This window comes from Myxocyprinus asiaticus, chromosome 31 (assembly GCF_019703515.2).
Source record: "Myxocyprinus asiaticus isolate MX2 ecotype Aquarium Trade chromosome 31, UBuf_Myxa_2, whole genome shotgun sequence".
Classification (NCBI taxonomy): domain Eukaryota; kingdom Metazoa; phylum Chordata; class Actinopteri; order Cypriniformes; family Catostomidae; genus Myxocyprinus; species Myxocyprinus asiaticus.
Window position 1 is genome coordinate 24,927,950 of NC_059374.1, and position 19,992 is coordinate 24,947,941.

The 19,992-nt window shown below is 39.0% G+C and overlaps 1 protein-coding gene across 1 annotated transcript; it reads left to right on the forward strand.

Annotated features, from left to right (window-relative positions):
* Nucleotides 1–2,601: 2,601 nt before the first annotated feature.
* Nucleotides 2,602–18,244, forward strand: LOC127422048 (SUMO-activating enzyme subunit 1). The gene is made up of 9 exons (XM_051665387.1): nucleotides 2,602–2,988; nucleotides 3,348–3,459; nucleotides 3,576–3,749; nucleotides 7,693–7,838; nucleotides 7,912–8,011; nucleotides 10,462–10,567; nucleotides 13,263–13,407; nucleotides 16,602–16,671; nucleotides 17,851–18,244. The coding sequence occupies exons 1-9, from the start codon at nucleotides 2,888–2,890 to the stop codon at nucleotides 17,941–17,943; spliced, it is 1,047 nt and encodes a 348-aa protein (XP_051521347.1). The 5' UTR covers nucleotides 2,602–2,887; the 3' UTR covers nucleotides 17,944–18,244.
* The last annotated feature ends 1,748 nt before the right edge of the window (nucleotides 18,245–19,992 follow it).

A 19,992-nucleotide genomic window follows, 5' to 3' on the forward strand; every position in this document is an offset into this window, starting at 1 on the left:
AAATCTTCGTTTGTGTTTCTGCAGAAGTAAAAATTCATACACTTCTGGGATGCTTCAGGGTGAGTAAATGATGAGAGAATTTTCATTTTTGGGTGAACTATCCCTTTAAGAAATATGACACTGCTTTGGACTGTATTCGAAGGTTTGCATACCCTGGCAGAAATTGTGAAATTTTGGCATTGATTTTCAAAATATGACCAATCATGCAAAAAACTGTCTTTTATTTAAGGATAGTGATCACATGAAGCCATTTATTATCACATAGTTGTTTGGCTCCTTTTTAAATCATAATGATAACAGAAATCACCCAAATGGCCCTGATCAAAAGCTGACATACCCTTGAATGTTTGGCCTTGTTACAGACACCCAAGGTGACACACACAGGTTTAAATGGCAATTAAAGGTTAATTTCCCACACCTGTGGCTTTTTAAATTGCAATTAGTGTCTGTGTATAAATAGACAATGAGTTTGTTAGCTCTCACGTGGATGCACTGAGCAGGCTAGATACTGAGCCATGGGGAGCAGAAAAGAACTGTCAAAAGACCTGCGTAACAAGGTAATGGAACTTTATAAAGATGAAAAAGGATATAAAAAGATATCCAAAGCCTTGAAAATGCCAGTCAGTACTGTTCAATCACTTAATAAGAAGTGAAAAATTCAGGGATCTCTTGATACAAAGCCAAGGTCAGGTAGACCAAGAAAGATTTCAGCCACAACTGCCAGAAGAATTGTTCGGGATACAAAGAAAAACCCACAGGTAACCTCAGGAGAAATACAGGCTGTTCTGGAAAAAGACGGTGTTGTTGTTTCAAGGAGCACAATACTTGTTGACCCCTCTCCAAACATAGCACTTATGGTTGTGACCATAAAGCTCTATTTTGGTCTCGTCACTCCAAATTACAGTGCGCCAGAAGCTGTGAGGTGTGTCAAGGTGTTGTCAGGCATATTGTAACCGGCTTTTTTGTGGTATTGGCTTCTTTCTGCCAACTCGACCATGCAGCTCATTTTTGTTCAAGTATCGTCGTCTTGTGCTCCTTGAAACAACCACACTGTCTTTTTCCAGAGCAGCCTGTATTTCTCCTGAGGTTACCTGTGGGTTTTTCTTTGTATCCTGAACAATTCTTCTGGCAGTTGTTGCTGAAATCTTTCTTGGTCTACCTGACCTTGGCTTGGTATCAAGAGATTCCCAAATTTTCCACTTCTTAATAAGTGATTGAACAGTACTGACTGGCATTTTCAAGGCTTTGGATATCTTTTTATATCCTTTTCCATCTTTATAAAGTTCCATTACCTTGTTACGCAGGTCTTTTGACAGTTCTTTTCTGCTCCCCATGGCTCAGTATCTAGCCTGCTCAGTGCATCCACATGAGAGCTAACAAACTCATTGACTGTTCATACACAGGCACTAATTGCAATTTAAAAAGCCACAGGTGTGGGAAATTAACCTTTAATTGCCATTTAAACCTGTGTGTGTCACCTTGTGTATCTGTAACAAGGCCAAACATTCAAGGGTATGTAAACTTTTGATCAGGGCCATTTGGGTGATTTCTGTTACCATTAGGATTTAAAAAGGAGCCAAACAACTATGTGATAATAAATGGCTTCATATGATCACATACATTTTTTTTGCATGTTCAGTCATATTTTCAAAATCAATGCCAAAATTTCACAATTTCTTCCAGGGTATGCAAACTTTTGAGCACAACTGTATAAAACTCATGAGGCACTTCTTTGCTTTAATTTATTATAGCTTTCATTTTTTAACTTTACCCCTGGAATACAAAGTTTACTGGACTTTGTAAGACATTAAGTGATAAATGAAAACTAGTTATTTCATTATTTTTGAAGACATCCTCACTATGCAAAATTTTTCACAAGTGCCTAAAACTTTTGCACAGTACTGTACATGTATGAATGTGATATTTACCCAACAAAAATACCATGTTTACAATATCAGGAATTTTGGAATTTAAATTGCTCTTGAAAAAAAAAAAAAAAAAAAAGGATATCTTGTAGGACAACGGGAGTATTATTATTGATTTTTACTGGCAGCCAGTTATGCACATTCACCCAAAATTTAGAAAATAACTTTGGGTTGGAAAAGTGTTCAAGTGTTTCAGAAAAGAAAGGGCTGAAGACACAAGGATCCATTGAAATTGAAAACTGAAATGTTTTTGTACAAAATCACCTACAAGATAAATCCTAAATAGGATTTTGTAATGAGTCTCTTTAACCTTTGGGGCAACAGGGTATGCCAAATAAAAGATGAACGATTTATACCTTACTAAAACACTTTGTTTATGTCCTATTTTCTCTCCCTGTATAGTTTAGAAAAGGTTGGTTCACATAATTCCCTTTTCAGAGTGAAAATCGAATAATTATGATCTTAACCCATAGCACACGTGCATCACCCAGACGTCTATTTGATGTGTGTTTACATCTGGAAGACGTATGTCAATAATGTCTTTGAGATGTTTATAATTTAGGATGTTTGTAAATCTGATCTTTTAAAGATGTTCGCAGATGTTACTTAGATTGTGATAAAAAAAATCTTTGATATGGTAATGCAGCAACAGTTCATGTCATAAAAAAATATGCTTATGTAAAATTTACAGGGAAGTATATTAAAACGTAATGGGAAGAGCACTACATTCCAAAAAACATTTGCTATCTGAATGGTGAGAAATGTCCATTGTTGTACTGAAACTGGGGCTTTCTCACAACTCTTACGTCATCACTCTGCGCCTTTACAAGTCTGAGCTGCACTTCAGTCCCATAGAATGAGCAGTTGGAAAATACAGTTCAGTCTACAATAGTCAAACGAATCTTTCAGGCTGTTCCTTACAGTTTGTTATATATATAAAAAAAAAACGGAAATATTTTAAAATGATTGATACCATCGAAAAAGAAGACAATATTATCAGCGAGGAGGAGGCTGCCCAATATGATCGTCAGATTCGCCTCTGGGGTCTGGATGCTCAAAAGAGGTTTGCGGATAGCTGTACAAAAAACTATAATAGTTGTTAAAAAAAGAATTCTAATTATATTATTTTTATTTTATTTTATTTTATTTTATTTTATTTTATAAGTAATGTATGTGAGTAAAGCAGCGTTTTTAGGCATTGAGCTATTAGAGTAATCGTTAAAGAAACATGTATATTCACAAACTGTTTTAGCAAAGATAATCAGGGTGATTGTTAATGCACCATTTGAGTATCATTTGTGTTCTTGTATCATGTCTGAAGCTAATAATGTATTTTGCTCTCTTAACGTGGTATTGATTAATGGGCTCAATATATATATTGTACAATTTCATATAACAGTTCTATTTAATATACATTTTCAGACTTAGAGGATCTCGAGTACTTCTTGTTGGACTCCGGGGTCTTGGTGCAGAAGTGGCAAAGAACCTTATTTTGGCTGGGGTCAAAGGGCTCACACTCCTGGACCACGAGCAGGTATCAAATACATATTTACCAAAAATAGAGGCTTAAATTTTCAGTACCACAAAAAACATCACCATGAAAGGTACATATCGTGTCATGTGTTATTCTTTATGACTTCCACCAATCAGGTGACAGAGGAGACCAGACGTGCTCAGTTCCTGATCCCTGTGGACGCAGATGGTCAGAACCAAGCCCAGGCTTCACTGGAGAGAGCGCAGTTCCTTAACCCAATGGTAGAGGTGAAGGCAGACACAGAACCAGTGGAGAGCAAGCCCGATGACTTTTTCTTCCAGTTTGATGCGGTAAGTGCTGGAATAAGCATGTGTACTGGACAATTTGAAGACTTAACATGACCAAAACACACACAAGATCTCTTATTATGTCATGGGTATTTTAGAATTTGTCATCAAGTATAAAAAGACACAACTAAATTATTGAAAATAGAATTGAATAAATAATAAATGTGTCCAATCTGGAGCTACCAGGAGTTAATTACCTTGCTCAAGGGCACAATAGTAATATTCATTGATCAACCCTTGCTGGATTTGAACCTTTCAATTACCAGCCCAGATATTTTAACCACTTAACTACACCACCCTTAGAGCACTTTTTTTTTTTTTTTTTTTTTTTTTTTAACAAAATGGTGAAACAACTTTTTTTCAGCCCACAGACTAACCTTATCCTTCAGTTGTATGACTAGTATCCACTGCTTGGTGTCTTATGATGTTAAACTCTATGTTAACTGTTCTTTCAAGAAGTTAATGTCTTCTTAATTAGATAATAAGTGTTCAGGGTAAGTATTGAACAGCCTCGGTTTATCAGTGCACAGCTGGTTACATCATGTATGTTCGAAATTGTCTGTTTAAAACGTTTGATGCACTGTGTTCAAATGTTGCATCGAAACTGCATTGTGCTTGCGATATTACCATATAATTTAAGGAATTAAGGAATAGTTCACCCAAAAATGAAAATTCTCTCATCATTTACTCACTTTCATGCCATCCCAGATGTGTATGACTTTCCTTCTTCTGCTGAGCACAAATTAAGCTCTGTTGCTCCATATAGTGCAAGTGAATGGTGACCAAAAGTTTGAAGCTCCAAAAAGCACATAAAGACAGCCTAAAAGTAATCCATATTACTCCAGAGTTTTAATCCATGTCTTCAGAAGTGATCCAATTGGTTTTGGGTGAGAACAGACTTAAATATAACTCCTTTTTCACAATATATCTTGGCAATCAAGATTTCAAGCTCGATTACACTTCCTAGTGGCATCGAGCACTCTGCACATGCGTCAAGCACAATGAAGTGTAATCGAGCTTGAAATCATGAGCGTTCCTTGAGACTGCAATGGCAAAATATACAGTAAAAATGTCACATTTTGGTCTGTTCTCATCTAAAATGGACTGGATTGCTTCAGAAGACATGGATTAAACCACTGGAATCATATGGATTACTTTTATGCTGCCTTTATGAGCTTTTTAGCACTTCAAAGTTCTGGCTACCATTCACTTGCCTTATATGGACCTACAAGGCTAAGATATTCTTCTAAAAATCTTTGTGTTCTGCAGAAGAAAGAAGTCATACACATCTGGGATGGCATGATAATGAGTAAATGATGAGAGAAATTTCATTTTTGGGTGAACTATTCCTTTAATAATACTATCTTCGCTGAGGAGCTCAGTTCTTTTTTTGATTGTTATTTAAAGACTTTGAGTTTTGCAGATTCAAGAGAAATATGTCTATGTAATGTTTGTTGGATAGAGACTATTTTTTGACTCTGTGACATTTTGATATGAATGGACTAGGTGGGATACAGTAACACACTGTACATTGCTATATATCAATGTCTTGATTATTTTTTGTGCCTTTCATGTCCACTAGATGTCTCTATGCTCTTTTGATTAGTATGATTTATGGTGGTTATAACTTCTTATGCTTTGCTTTTTTCCTCCAACCTCTGCGTGAACCCATCTATTAACAGTCAGTGTTAGATCGAGACACCAAGGCAAAGTCGTTAGAGTTAGTTTGGTCTTTTCCAAGTGTATGCTCTTTTTCCAAGCAAATCAGGGCTGTTCTTGCCTATGGATGATGCAGTCAACACACAGACACTGTTCAAAGTGCAGACAGGCTGCCTTTCATCTTGTCTCTGTCTTGGAGCTGGCTGAAATCTCCCTCTGGGAGTGCTAGTGAGAGTTTAGGAAGAGGGGGAGAGATGGTGGGAGACAGAAAGGAGGGAGGAGGTGTTTAAAATTGTATATTCTCTTTTATCTGCCTCTCGTGATATTTCTTTTTAAAAGAGCAGATGAAACATTGTGTGTGTCTGTATCTCTTTGTCCTCTCTTGTGTATGTGTGTAATTCTTTGAAACAGTTTCTTACAAAACCAATGTGCGTTTAGTCAAGAGGAAGGCAACAATTCACTGAACATCTTAGCATGTCACTATTAAAATTCATTCATCGGCAGGATATACTGTACAAATGCGAATTTATAAGGACTATTTTAGTCAACAAGTACAGGGCATTTGTAGTGTAGGGGTAATTATTTATTTATTAAAGAATCGCATATAGCCCATTTAATGTCATAACTGAACTTAAAACAAACACACACACACACAACGTGGCCGCATATGTCTCTCTCGAACTGGCATCTCTGGCTCCCCTTTATCACCCTCTCCCGCTGATTAGTTGACTCAGCAACGGCCTCCTCCTCCCCTGCTTGATTCAGGCCAGGGCGCAATCCGGACTGGCCTACTCCCCCACCCTCCCCCCCAACATCTCTGGAGGGGAAACGCTGCCGTTCCGCGTCTATGTGTTTTATGTTGTTTTAAGTTGAGTTTGTCATTAACGTTTACGTTGACTCTTCTGCCGGTTCCCGCCTCCTCCTTGCCAATAGTTCACCCAAAAATTAAAAATCTCTCATCATTTACTCACCCTCATGCCACCCCAGATGTGTATGACTTTCTTTCTTCTGCAGAACACAAACAAAGATTTTTAGAAGAATATCTCAGCTCTGAAAATCCATACAATGCAAGTGAATGGTGATCAAAACTTTGAAGCTCCAAAAATCACTTAAAGGCTGCATAAAAGTAATCTAAAATACTCCAGTGGTTTAATCCATGTCTTCTGAAACAATCCAATCGGTTTTGAGTGAGAACAGATCAAAATATAACTCCTTTTTCACTATAAAACTTGACATCTGATCAGCATTCTCCTTGAAGATCATCATTTCAAGCTTGTTCACACTTCCTACAGTGTCATCTGGTGCTCTGCATATGTGTCAATCACTAGGAAGTGTAATCAAGCACTATACTGCCTTTATATGCTATTTAGCGCTTCAAAGTGCTGGACACCATTCACTTGCATTATAAGGACCTACAGAGCTGAAATATTCTTCTAAAAATCTTTGTTTGTGTTCAGCAGAAGAAAGAAAGTCATACACATCTGGGATGGCATGAGGGTGAGCAAATGATCAGAGAATTTTCATTTTTGGGTGAACAATCCCTATAATTTTCCAGTGTGGCATGAATTGTTTCCTCTTTGCATCCTCTAGGGGTCACTGCTTGATAAAGATGTGCTCTTTAGAGTTGTTTGGCTGCCTAGAGGCATAGAATGCTCACAAATGTGAATGTCTCGCGGCTAGTTTCATAATTTTCTTCATGCGCCCTTCTCCCAAGTGACCTACAACTGTAGTGAAGGTGTTACTCCTCAGGGCATTACTTCATCGCAACAGTATTTCTGAGAAGTGTTGTTGATGTTCAGGTGTCGATTACATAACCTCTTAACCCATTTTGAACAGGCCTGCCTAGATCAGTTCACTTCAGGTGTTCTTTTTGCAAAGTTGGGAGTTTACAGATAAAGTTCTGACAAGTAAAGTAAACGACTAAAATCAATGGAAAACAAACTCAAGGCAGCAGATAAAATAATGATGCAGCTGTCCTTGTAGATCCACCCAGTTAACACATCATGACTCTTGTGTGCCACTATGTACTGTCAATATATATAACGAAAGCAAAGCAGGGTATTCAAATGGCAACTCATTCTTATCTTGAACCCAAAATAGGTGGGTGTGAGAGGTTTGGGACATTGGATAAGATGTACCAACATTCTGATTAGTTTTTAATCCTGCCATTGCCAATTTTCTGGTTGTACTCATAAGATGTTTTGTTTTGAAGGACACATCAAGTTCCCCAGGCAGTGGAGTGATTTAAAAAATAACCGCTTATTAATTCATTATTTGTTTTATACAGATTTGCTTGACTGGGTGCTCCAAGGACCTGATGGTGCGAGTGGACCAGCTGTGTGCCTCCAGGAACATTAAGATCTTCTGCGGAGATGTATTTGGCTACCATGGATACATGTTCTCCAACCTCGGCCAGGAGCATCACTATGTAGAGTAAGTCAGGAAACTTGGAAGAAAAGGTTTGATTCTCATGTGAAAAACTGATGGTCCCATTTAACTTCCCCAGAGAGAAGCCCAAAGTAGTGAAAGCTTCTGGTGAGGCCAATGATGGTCCTGAGGCAAAGAAACCAAAGGTTGACACCAATGAGACCACCATGGTGAAAAAGGTGGGTATGTTGGTAGAATTAGTGTCTGTTCCAAAACTTGAGCCTCGCTGCCTACTTAGACAGCTGTTTTCTATGGCAGCATACTAAGTGAAATGAATCCTCATAAGAGACCGATTTGGCATGCTCTACATAGGCTGCAACTCGTCGCATTATTCAAATAGCTCTCCTCACAAGAAGTGCAATGAGGACTCGACTCGCAACTGATTTCAATACAGGTGACGTGAGTGGAATGACACGATACTCTCATGAGCATAAATATACATAGCACTCACACATTTTGGGTGAAATAGTAAGTTTTCTGTTATTTAAAAAAACAAAAACTTTTTAGTATTTATTTTGAATGGATTATAAGAGTATTTATAAAAAAAAAAATGTCACTCACTTTGTCCACCACCTTGGATTTATTTTTCCACTGGGCTCATCACTGTGCATTCTGGGATTGCCATCCCAGGGAAGGATACACAGATGATACCTTAGAATTTGGCTGAAACTAGATTGTAACTAGTAAGGATGGGCAGGGAGGAGGCGGGAATCGGTTGAGCAGACAACAAAAATGTTTAATGACATAAATCAACTTAAACACACACAGCGGCCGCGTGTGTCTCTCTCTCTCTCGAACTGGCATCTCCGACTCGTCTTTATCCCCCTCCCAGCTGATTAGAACAATTCAGTGACCTCCTCCTCTTTCACACTCCTCCACCACCCGACTTAGGCCGGGGAAACCTCCGGCATGACGTACTCCCCTCCCATCCTGGAGGGGAGGTGTTACCCTTCCGGCCGTCCTTCTGCCAGGAGGTCTTCCCCGCCACTCTGGAGCCCTGGGAGAGATGAGGGGAGGGAGAGGGGAGAAGGAAAGAGAAAGAAAATCTCTCTCGCTGGTACCCGGACACGCCGTCGCCCGGTCCTCAGCCACTCCTCCGCCCTCTGGTGGACAACAGCCACTCCTCCCCTGGCGGACAGCAGCACGTCCTCCATCCCCTGGCAGACAGAACAGCTCTCCTTCCTGGCAGCTGGCAGCAACTCCTCCGTCCCCTGGCAGCTGGCAGCGACTCCTCCGTCCCCTGGCAGACAGCAGTGGCGAGGGCTCTACGACAGCGCATCCCTCCTCCTTCCCGAAATTCGACACCAATGTAACGGGTAAGGATGGGCAAGAAGGAGGCAGGAACTGGCTGAGCAGTCAGCGAAACTTTGAATGACATAAATCAACTTAAATCAAGCTGCATGTGTGTCTCTCTCTCTCTCGAACTGGAGCCTCTGGCTCATCTTTATCCCCCTCCCGGCTGATTAGAACAATTCAGGTCCGGGCATGCGTCCTCATGGCCCGGCCACACCCTCCTTCTCGTCACACTCCTCCACTGCCTGACTCAGGCCGGGGAAACCTCCGGCATGACGTACTCCCTTCCTGGGAGTGAGGTGTTGCCCTTCCGGCCGTCCTTCTGCCAGGAGGTCTTCCTGGGAGAGACGAGGGGAGGAAGAGGTGAGAGGGAAAGAGCGAGGGGGAGAAAGAGAGAAAAACTCACTTGCTGGTCCCCGGACACGCCGTCGCCCGGTTCTCAGCCACTTCTCTGCCCTCTGGCGGGCGACAGCCGCTCCTCCCCTGGCAGACGGCAGCGAGTCCTCCGACCCCTGGCGGACGGAACGGCTCCTCCCCTTCCTGGTGGACGGCAGCAGTTCCTCCGACTCCCGGCGGCCGGCAGCAACTCCTCCAATCCCTGGCGGATGGCTGCAGCTCCTCCCCTGGTGGGAGGAGGCGGGAACCGGCTGAGCAGTCAACGAAACTTTTAATGACTTAAATCAACTTAAACACACACAGCAGCGGCCACATGTGTCTTTCTCTCTCGAAACTGGCGCCTCCGGCTTGTCTTTATCCCCCTTCCGGCTGATTAGAACAATTCAGGGCCGAGCATGTGTCCTCACGGCCCGGCCACGCCCTCCTCCTCATCACAAAAATATCTTAGGAGGTAGCGTAATAAAGATACCTGCTTTTTGGAACAGCCTTCGCGTCAGGAGTGCGCCTATAATGCCTTAAGTGATAAAGATGCCCAAAACGCACTAGGTTTTGGAACAGACCCATAGTTTCTGTTAAAGCTGTGTGCAATTTTTTTTTATGTACAGAGACAACTATAAGTTTGCCATTTGTAGGTTGATTTTCCCGAAAAGTGTAAACACTATGGCAATATTGATATAGCATCAGTAGCTCAACCAATGGCGTGTGTTTGGGACGGGACTGCCTATTTGTCCAAACAATGGAAGAGCAGGGATGTTTTTGGGAAACCTGTTCTAAAACATTTTTTTTTTTTTTTTTTTGGCAATTCAGTTTGGTACTACTAGTGGCGCAGAAATTACACACAGCAGCTTTAAGTCTGTAAAAGTTAGTCCTTTTTCAATTTTCAGTCACACCAATGACCTTTTAATGTTGGTTTCTCAACTTTTCTATTCTTCTTATATAGACTGTCAGTTTCTGCTCTCTCAAAGAGGCTCTGGAAGTTGACTGGACAAATGAAACAGCCAAAAGCAGTCTAAAACGCGTTCCTGCAGACTACTTCCTTCTACAAGGTAAACCTTAAAAGACTATCATTTCAGTATTTGTTGTTTGAATTAATCCATTATCAAACAGGTCAGAACTAGAGTTTTAAATTTAGCCGCCTAGGTGCAGGTTTAAAGGTGCACTCAGTAACTTTTGTCTTTGTGTCATCTTGGACTTAGTTAAGTGGATGCAGCATCATTTCAAATCAGTAGTTTTCAGTTTCAGATGCCATTGTATTCACAGTCAGCTATGAATATTTTAATCAATGAGTGAAAGTGTCAAATAACAGGACAGTTACTGAGATTAAGCGAGTAGTATTCAGCTGGTCATGTGATTCTAACATGGTAGCCCCCATGTGCGGACCCTCTCCATGTAGAATAATAAAACAACTTTTATAAGGTTACTGATATGACTGGAGTCTTCATTTTAATGTGAGTGGTCATGATTTCCTACATATATAGCAAAATTACTTTAGGAATTAAACTTTTTAATGAGGAATAAATTACTGAGTGCACCTTTAGAAGAAAAAAGGTCTGTTTAGAAAAACCCATACATATACATTCACAGGACTTAACAGAACATTTTTGGTATTTCTGACATCAAAAATGCAGTGACACAAGTCATGTGAAGTATGAACATCGAATTTTAAAACAGATGCTCGACAGTATTAACAGAGAATATTCTGCTCAAAATGTCAAGTTTTGCAGTGATCTTTTGTGCTTCATCAACTTGCAGTAACACTGACGTGTCAATAAGTGATGTATGTAATGAAGCAATTTGGGGCCTTACCTTTGATTAATGAAATTGTTTACCCAAAAATTATATTTCTCTCATCATTTACTCACCCTTATGCCATCTAAAACTTGCATGCCTTTCTTCTGTGGAACACAAAGATATTTTCATTGATGTATGATGTGTTTATGTCCAACCAGTGCAAGTCAATGGGGTCCAAACTTCCATGCTCCAAAAAACCATAAAGGCAGCATAAACCGCTTGAGTGGTTTAAAAGGATAGTTCACCCAAATATGACTGACTTTCTTCTGCAGAATACACACAAAGATTTTTAGAAGAATATCTCAGCTCTGTAGGTCCATACAATGCAAGTGAATGGTGATCAGAACTTTGAAGTTCCAAAAAGCACATAAAGGCAGCAAAAGTAATCCATAAGTCTCCAGTGGTTAAATCCATGGCTTCAGAAGAAACAGATTAATATTTAAGTCCTTTTTTTTACTATAAATCTGCACTTTCACTTCCACATTCTTCTTTTGTTTTTGGCGATTCACATTCTTTGTGCATATCACCACCTACTGGGCAGGGAGGAGAATTTATAGTAAAAAAGGACTTAATTATTTATCTGTTTCTCACCCACACTTATCATATCGCTCCTAAAGATGTGGATTGAACAACTGGAGTCGTATGGATTACTTTTATGTTGCCTTTATGAGCTTTTTGGACCTTCAAAGTTCTGGTCACCATTCACTTGCATTGTATGGACCTACAGAGCTGAGATATTCTTCTAAAAATCTTAATTTGAGATCTGCAGAAGAAAAAAAATCATACACATCTGGGATGACATGAGGGTGAATAAATGATGAGAGAATTTTCATTTTTGGGTGAACTATCCTTTTAAATCCGATCACAAGTGGTCACAGATGACTTGTTAATGCTAGGTGTAAACAACAATCTGCCTCGGCTGACCACTTGTGATCGGATCACCTGAGACAGATGTTAATGCCAGGTGTAAACAAGGTGTTTACACCTGTCTTTAGTGTTTAAGGACCTTAAGTGTACTTTAGAGTAATTAGGAGCTTTACCGTAACAGTATTTTTATAGGCGATGTGAAGACATTTCTGACCACTGTGCCTGCCTGGAGTCTGTAGTACACTTATCTGGGGGAAGGCCAGTTGGTCTTCTATGTAATTATAAACAACATTTCTCTTTTCATATTTGTGCTCATCTGGTGTCCTTACTGAGTGCTGTTCATTTTCCATCACAGGCTGTCCATGGTCAGTCATGTGCAGTGGCTCTCAAAAACATGCCTCCTCCACAACTCTCTATCATTACAACTAACTGTTACTTCTGCCCCTCCCTCAACATCTAGTATTACATTTATGGAAAAAATAACACTTCCTATTTGTGTACTGAAGCATAGGAAGTCTTTAAATATATTGCAAAGCTCAAAAATACCACACATAACGTCAAACAGCTTTTGAGGAAGAACTGTTTCCTCTGTCTTAACTCACTGATTTATTTGAGATTTTATCGCCTCAGTGATGGGACTAGAACGATATTACACCAGTGCTTTTTTTTTTCCAAACCCTCAGATGATGTTTTGATGTCACTTTCACAATTTTCTGTCTGGAGAAAATTACAGTATATAAATAAAATGCAGCTCTGAAAGTTGAAATTTCATCTCAGTGCCAGATATAGTGAGATAGCATGAATGAGCGGGTGGGTGTTCCTTTGATGTGTGTGTATACTCTGCTGCCAGGTGGAAATGCAGTGGGCTGGGGTTTATTGTGTTGTAGTTGGTGGGCATTCAAAAAAAGGGAAGTGATACTTTGTGATGCCTCTTGGAAAATAGCCTAGAGGGGCTGAAAACCTTTTCACATACCATGCACATCTTATACATCTCCCCTCCACTTACATCCTGTTTAAATGTGGAAGACCCACTCTTTCCTCACTCTCTCTCTCTGTCTGTCCCTCTCTTACTTTCAACAACAGTACTTCTGAAGTTTCGTACAGATAAAGGTTGCGATCCTCAGCCTGCCAGCTTTGCTGAAGACTCAAGCTTACTCCTACAAATCCGTGATGATGTTCTTGAGAGCTTGGGCGTGAGTTCGGAGCTGCTCCCCAACGCCTTTGTGAGGTACTCATCGACCTAGAAACTCACCATTCACATTTATTGGGTCTCATTCACTAACGTGCATAAAAGTGTGTGAACATTATCACACATAAATTATGATTCATAAATAAAATGGCACTATTCTTAATTTAGAATGTTTTTTTTTTTTTTACCAACTCAAACCACACGTGCAAAAACCAACACAAACTCCTCCTAGAGCTTTCAAGCTACATCCACCAAACTCAGCATAGACCTTAAGACTGTTCTGAAATAGTATGCAATGTCTTTTCTAACTGACTGGACTTGCGGTTTTCACACAGCAGATGATCAAAAATCAGAAAAGTCCCATAGACTTACATTGACAGAAAACTCCAGCTATCAAAAATTCAAATGTAAACAAACCTACACAAGGCCTTTAATCTGCTGTAAGTTTTTCTCTCTCTCTCTCTCTCTCTCTCTCTCTCTCTCTCTCTCTCTCTCTCTCTATCTATTTACAGTGGATTCAGAAAATATTCACATAATTTTTTCACATTTTGTTATGTTGCAGCCTTATGCTAAAATGCTTTGAAATATTTTATATTTCCACATCAATCTACACTCCATACCCCATAATGACAAAGAAAAAAAAACAGATTTTTGATAACTTTGCAAATTTATTAAAAATAAAAAAACGGAAATATCACATTGATATAAGTATTCAGACCCTTTGCTATAACATTTGAATTTAGCTCAGGTGCATCCCATTTCTCTGGATCATCTTTGAGATGTTTCTTTGATTGAAGTCCACCTGTGGCAAAGTCAATTGATTGGACATGATTTGGAAAGGCACACACCTGTCTATATAAGGTCTCACAGCTAAAAATGCATATCAGAGCAAAATCCAAGCCATGAGGTCAAAGGAACTGGCTGCAGAGCTCAGAGACAGGACTGTGTTGAGGCACAGATCTGGGGAAGGCTACAAAAAATCTTCGGCTGCATTGAAATTTCCCAAGAGCACAGTGGCCTCCATAATTCTTAAATGGAAGTTTAGAACAGCCAGGACTCTTCCTAGAGCTGGCCGCCCTGCCAAAATGAGCAATCGGGGGAGAAGGGCTTTGGTAGGAGAAGTGACCAAGACCCCGATGGTCTGGTTGAGCTCCAGAGATCATGTGTGGAGATGGGAGAAACTTGCAGAAAGACAGCTATCACTGCAACACTCCACTGATCTGGGCTTTATGGCAAAGTGGCTAGACGGAAGCCTCTCCTCAGTGCAAGACACATGAAAAAGTACCTAAAGGACTCTCAGACTGTGAGAAACAAGATTTTCTGGTCTGATGAAACGAAGATTGAACTGTTTGGTCTCAATTCCAAGCGTCATGTCTGGAGGAAACAAGGCACCGCTCGTCACCTGTGCAATACCATCCCAACTGTGAAGCATGGTGGTGGTAGCATCATGCTGTGGGGGGGGTTTTCAGCGGCCGGGACTGGGGGACTGATCAAGGTTGAAGGAAAGCTGAACGCAGCAAAATACAGAGATATCCTTAAAAAAAAAAAACCTGGTCCAGAGCACTCAGGACCTCAGACTGGGCCAAAGGTTCAACAGGACAATGACCCTAAGCACACAAGAGTGGCTTTGGGACAACTCTGTGAATGTCCTTGAGTGGCCCAGCCAGAGCCCGTACTTGAACCCAACTGAACATCTCTGGAGAGACCTGAAAATGGGTCTGAGTTAAGGGTCTGAATACTTCTGTCAATGTGATGTTACAGTTTCTTCTTTTTAATAAATTTGCAAAGTTATCAAACATTTGGTTTTTTCTTTGTCATTATGGGGTATGGAGTGTAGATTGATGTGAAAAAAAATTATTTAAAGCATTTTAGCATAAGGCTTCAACATAACAAAATGTGAAAAAAATGAAGGGGTCTGAATACTTTCTGAATGCTCTGTCTATCTGTCTAGCTATCTATCTGTCTATCTATCTAGCTAGCTAGCTAGCTGTAATGTCTGTATATCCATCAAAAATAGTTTAAACTTTCAAACTTTTTCAAGGCTTTGTCAAGCCAATATCAAACTTTATCTATCTTATTTTATATGTTATTATCAGAAATTGAATGTGATTACATGCACTTCAATCTGCTGGTTACTATTATCAGCTTATTTAAAAAATCCAACAAAGATTTGAAATCAGTATTCCTCTATCTTTAACACACAAAAAAATAAATAATAAATGCCAAAATTGCAACAACAAAAAAAGTGTTTTTATAATAGTTTAAATACCAAAAGTGTATAGGGTATCCTTAATGAAAACCTGGTCAAGAGCACGATGATTTACTGTGCAACAATGAATTAACAACAATTTATCAGGTGATTTATCAGTATTCCATATGCGTGTACATATACCTATTATACATGTTATTTGTGACACTGTTGTTTCAGTGACTGGCTTGATTTACTTTTGACATTGCTATTTGTTGAAGAAACAACATGGAAATAAACTATAGCAAGTACAACACATGAACCGTATGATATGACTATTGTTATTTGGGTGTACAATTGTAATTATGTATGTGTTATGAGTAGCTCAATATGTTTTTGACAGGCAGTTGCGTTTCAGGAAATTTCACTGTGAAATGAATCCTGTTCTAGATTTGTCCTGATTTGTTGCATTATCTCTTTGATATATGAAAAATAAAAACATCAAAATATATTTTTTGATTTAAAAATTTTTTTTTATATTATTTTCTAATTGTCTTGAAAATATTTAGAAAATTTGACACTATCTGGGCATTTTGTAGATACATTTGTGATATACTGTAAGTACTCGGTCTCTAAAGACCCGAATATGTAAGAGTGTTTGGTGAAATTCCCATGAATTTAAGGGTAAAGGCATTTACATGACCACACGCGTCATTGCCTTATTAAGCATAATTGTGTAAAAACATGCATGTTAATGCATTTCAGCTTGATCTGGGTTTGGTTTTGAATAAAATTAAATCTCACGTGAAGTTCCCTCAATTAGAACAAGCTGGATTTATCAACACTAGAACATCAAAAAAATGTATAAATATGTTTGCAGATGAACTTGTGAATCTGTCTGAATCTTTGCTCAAGAACCTTTTCTGCACACTTTGGAACACTTGTACGCAATTATCAGTGAGTGAGACCCATTCTCTCCAACATCCTCTCACTTTCTCTTCAACTTGACTCATAACTTTTTGATGTGGTTGCTTGGTCTTCACAGTTACTGTTTCTCTGAGATGTCCCCAGTGTGTGCTGTAGTTGGAGGAGTTCTTGGGCAAGAAATAGTCAAGGTGAGATCTTTGATTTGAACCATAATATAATGTAGATTTTCAACTATTTTTTTGTTTTGTTTTATTTTTATTAAAGGGATAGTTCTCCCAAAAATAACAATTTGGTCACGGTTTCTCACCCTCAGTCAACATTCACTTTCATTGTGTGGAAAAAAAGATGAGTTCATGAAAGTAAATGATGACTCAGGCTAATATCTACTTTTGTGTTCCACATGAGAAAGTCATACAGATTTGAGAGTAACATGAGAGTAAATGATGACAGAATTTCATTTTTGGGTGAACTGTCCCTTTAACATAATCTCCTCCTCCATATAACCTTTCATTCTAGTTCTCCATAAAGCCATATAGTCTAATCCTCTATAACATAACATAACACTTTTACTAGCTACAAAAGTGTCTTTTCTGATGAGCCACAGTGAGAACCGAATAGCAGGTACCCTCTCCATCAGAATCTGGGCTATATCCAAAACTTTTATCTGTTGACAGTGTGTAAATGCCAGAAATGATGAGGTAACACTCCGGTCACTGATGAAGTCCAGTGGCAACCATCTGAAATCTTCACATGTAATTCCATAAACTGAATTAGATTAAATAACCTAAGCCATAATGACGTAATCAGTGAGTCTAGAGTGTATAATGACACCGTGTCCCTAGATTATAGACAGAAATCGGATATACTGGAGTGTAGGCAATTTAAAAATAGAAGCCTATATAAAATTGCTCCAAATTAGGCACAACGGTACACAGTATATGGTAAACAACACTATATCTTTCTTGGAGGGTGATGTCAGTGACCTGACTGAGATGTGATGGTGTCTGTGTGAGGGTGGGGATCAGGGTTGTGTGGGGGCAATGGTGTGAATGCCATTGTCTTGGGAGTGGTGGTTGAGCAGGCCTTGATCCTACATGACGGTGGAGTGAAGCCAGGCTGTCTCACCATCTCCCTGCATGATAAAACGGGCTGCAATTCGTATATGGCTCTGTTCCTCACTGCCCCTTGCCCATCAGTCTTCGTCACCACAACAGAGAATGTGCCTGATGTGTTCTATCAAACCAGTTAATTACTCATGGCAAAGTTGTTATTAAAATTCTAGTTCTGTGGCCCCTAGATCTGCTCAAATGTTTGTGATGTGCCTGAAGGATAATACATCTTCTCATTTGTTTGCGTGTGTTTGACAGGCGCTGTCTCAGAGAGATGCTCCGCACAGGAACTTTTTCTTCTTTGACGGCCTAAAGGGGAGTGGGGTGGTGGACTACTTTGGATCCAAATAAGTAGCCCCTGGAGAACACAGAGAGATGAGCGCATTAGATGTGTGGGGATGTTTGTGTGCTCTCAAAACACCATGCAATTTGTTTTCAGCCAGTGGCCACAGGCATCAAAATCTGTCTTTGGGCTGTACCTTTGCATAGCAGAATGCCACACATTGATTGATGCCAGGAGCAACAAGAACATGCTGTCCAGCTTTTTGTTCACACACATAAATATAGATGCACACACGTTTTTCACTAGGGTTAAACAAGACTAGTGACTTGTGATTTCTACGTTTTGTATTAAAATAAAAAAGTCAATGCATTTGTTTTGGATTGTGTGTGCTTCTGCTGTCACAATAACACATAATAAGATGGTGCCTTCTAATCTGTCCCTGAATGTCCCTTTGCTGTGCACGTGGCACTGAATTAGAAAGAACTAATGAAGTAAACAAGTTAAAACAATTTTATTTGAATCAGGGAATGTTTCGTGTGTCATTAAACAATTTATTTCAGGAAATTAAACTATACATATAAAATTGTGCTCATAAATCTACATACCCCTTGTGGAATCTGCAAGATAATTAGCTTTTTTTTTTTTCTTTTTTTTAATCAGAGAGATTTTTTTTTAAAGTACTGTCCTGAAAAAGTTGCATAACAGATATTTAAATATATTTCACAGGACAAAATAACTAAAATTACAAAAAAGTATACTGTACAAATGTTTACACACCCTTGGTTCTTAAAAGAATATTCCGGGTTCAATACAAGTTAAGCTTAATTGACAGCATTTGTGGCAAAATATTGATTACCACAAAAAAAAAAAAAAAAAAAATTCAACTCCTCCCTCATTTATATAAAAATCGTGGTTACAGTAAGACACTTGCAATGGAAGTGAATGGGGCCAGTCCATAAACATAAGCGGGATAGTTCACCCAAAAAGAAAAATTCTCTCATCATTTACTCGGCTCTGTAGGTCCATAAAATGCAAGTAAATGGTGGCCATGTGGTTAAATCTATATCTTCAGAAGCAATATGATCCTTTTTTTTTCTATAAATTCTCCTACCTGCTCAGTAGATGGCGATATATACGAAGAATGTGAATCGCCAATAACAGAAGAAGAAGAAAGTGAAAGTGGAGATTTATAGTAAAAGGCTTAAATATTGATCTGTTTCTCACCCACACCTATCATAACGCTTCTAAAAACGTGGATTTAACCACTGGGGTCGTATAGATACCATTCACACATTGTGTGGACCAGCAGAGCTAAAAATCTTTGTTTGTGTTCTGCTGAAGAAAGAAACTCATACACATCTGGAATGGCATTTCTGGGTGAACTATTCCTTTAAAAGACACACTTTCAAAAGAACATTCACAAGATGTTAACATTATATGTGTTAACATGACTCTAGTGTGAGAGAATCTCTGTTCTACATGATTTTAATGTGATAAAAAAAAATTTCTGGCATTGTGTTTTCATGGCAACCAAGTAGTAATATTGGATATAAGTTTACACTGATAAGGTTTGCAAGCGATTTTATCATGCTAAAATCATGTTAATGTACAATGTTTACATCTTGAGGCTATACTTTTGAAACGGTGTGTATTTTCATGTTTATGGACTGCCCCATTCACTTTCATTGAAAGTGCCTTACTGTAACTGTGTATTATTTTAAATAAACAAGGAACGAGTTGAATTATTATTATTATTTTTTAATAATTTAATAATAAATTTGTGGTAATCAGAAATATGCCACAAATGCTGTCAATTAAGCTTAACTCTTTTTGAACCTGGAATATTCCTTTAATATTCTATGTTGCCTTGAGTATCAATATGTACACATATGAGCAGAATATATTCTTCCATTCTCTGATTCCCCACTGGGAACTCAGCACTCAATGTATTCCTCTGATGCTTGTTATCATTCTGACATTGTAGGAAAAGCCAGAGGCTTTCACTTGAAACATCTTGTCAAGTCTAGGATTTTTTCTTGTGATGTTCATATAAGGAAGTTCTTTTATTAGCTTTGCCCATGTGTTTAATTTGCTGGACTGGTACTGCAGGGTTTATG

What these genes read in the sequence shown, in the direction of transcription:
- LOC127422048 (XM_051665387.1), top strand. Translation starts at nt 2,888, where the DNA reads ATGATTGATACCATCGAAAAAGAAGACAATATTATCAGCGAGGAGGAG. An exon ending in TTTTCTTCCAGTTTGATGCG is followed by an intron (nt 3,750 to 7,692) that starts GTAAGTGCTGGA and finishes TGTTTTATACAG; the next exon opens with ATTTGCTTGACTGGGTGCTC. An exon ending in AGACCACCATGGTGAAAAAG is followed by an intron (nt 8,012 to 10,461) that starts GTGGGTATGTTG and finishes CTTCTTATATAG; the next exon opens with ACTGTCAGTTTCTGCTCTCT.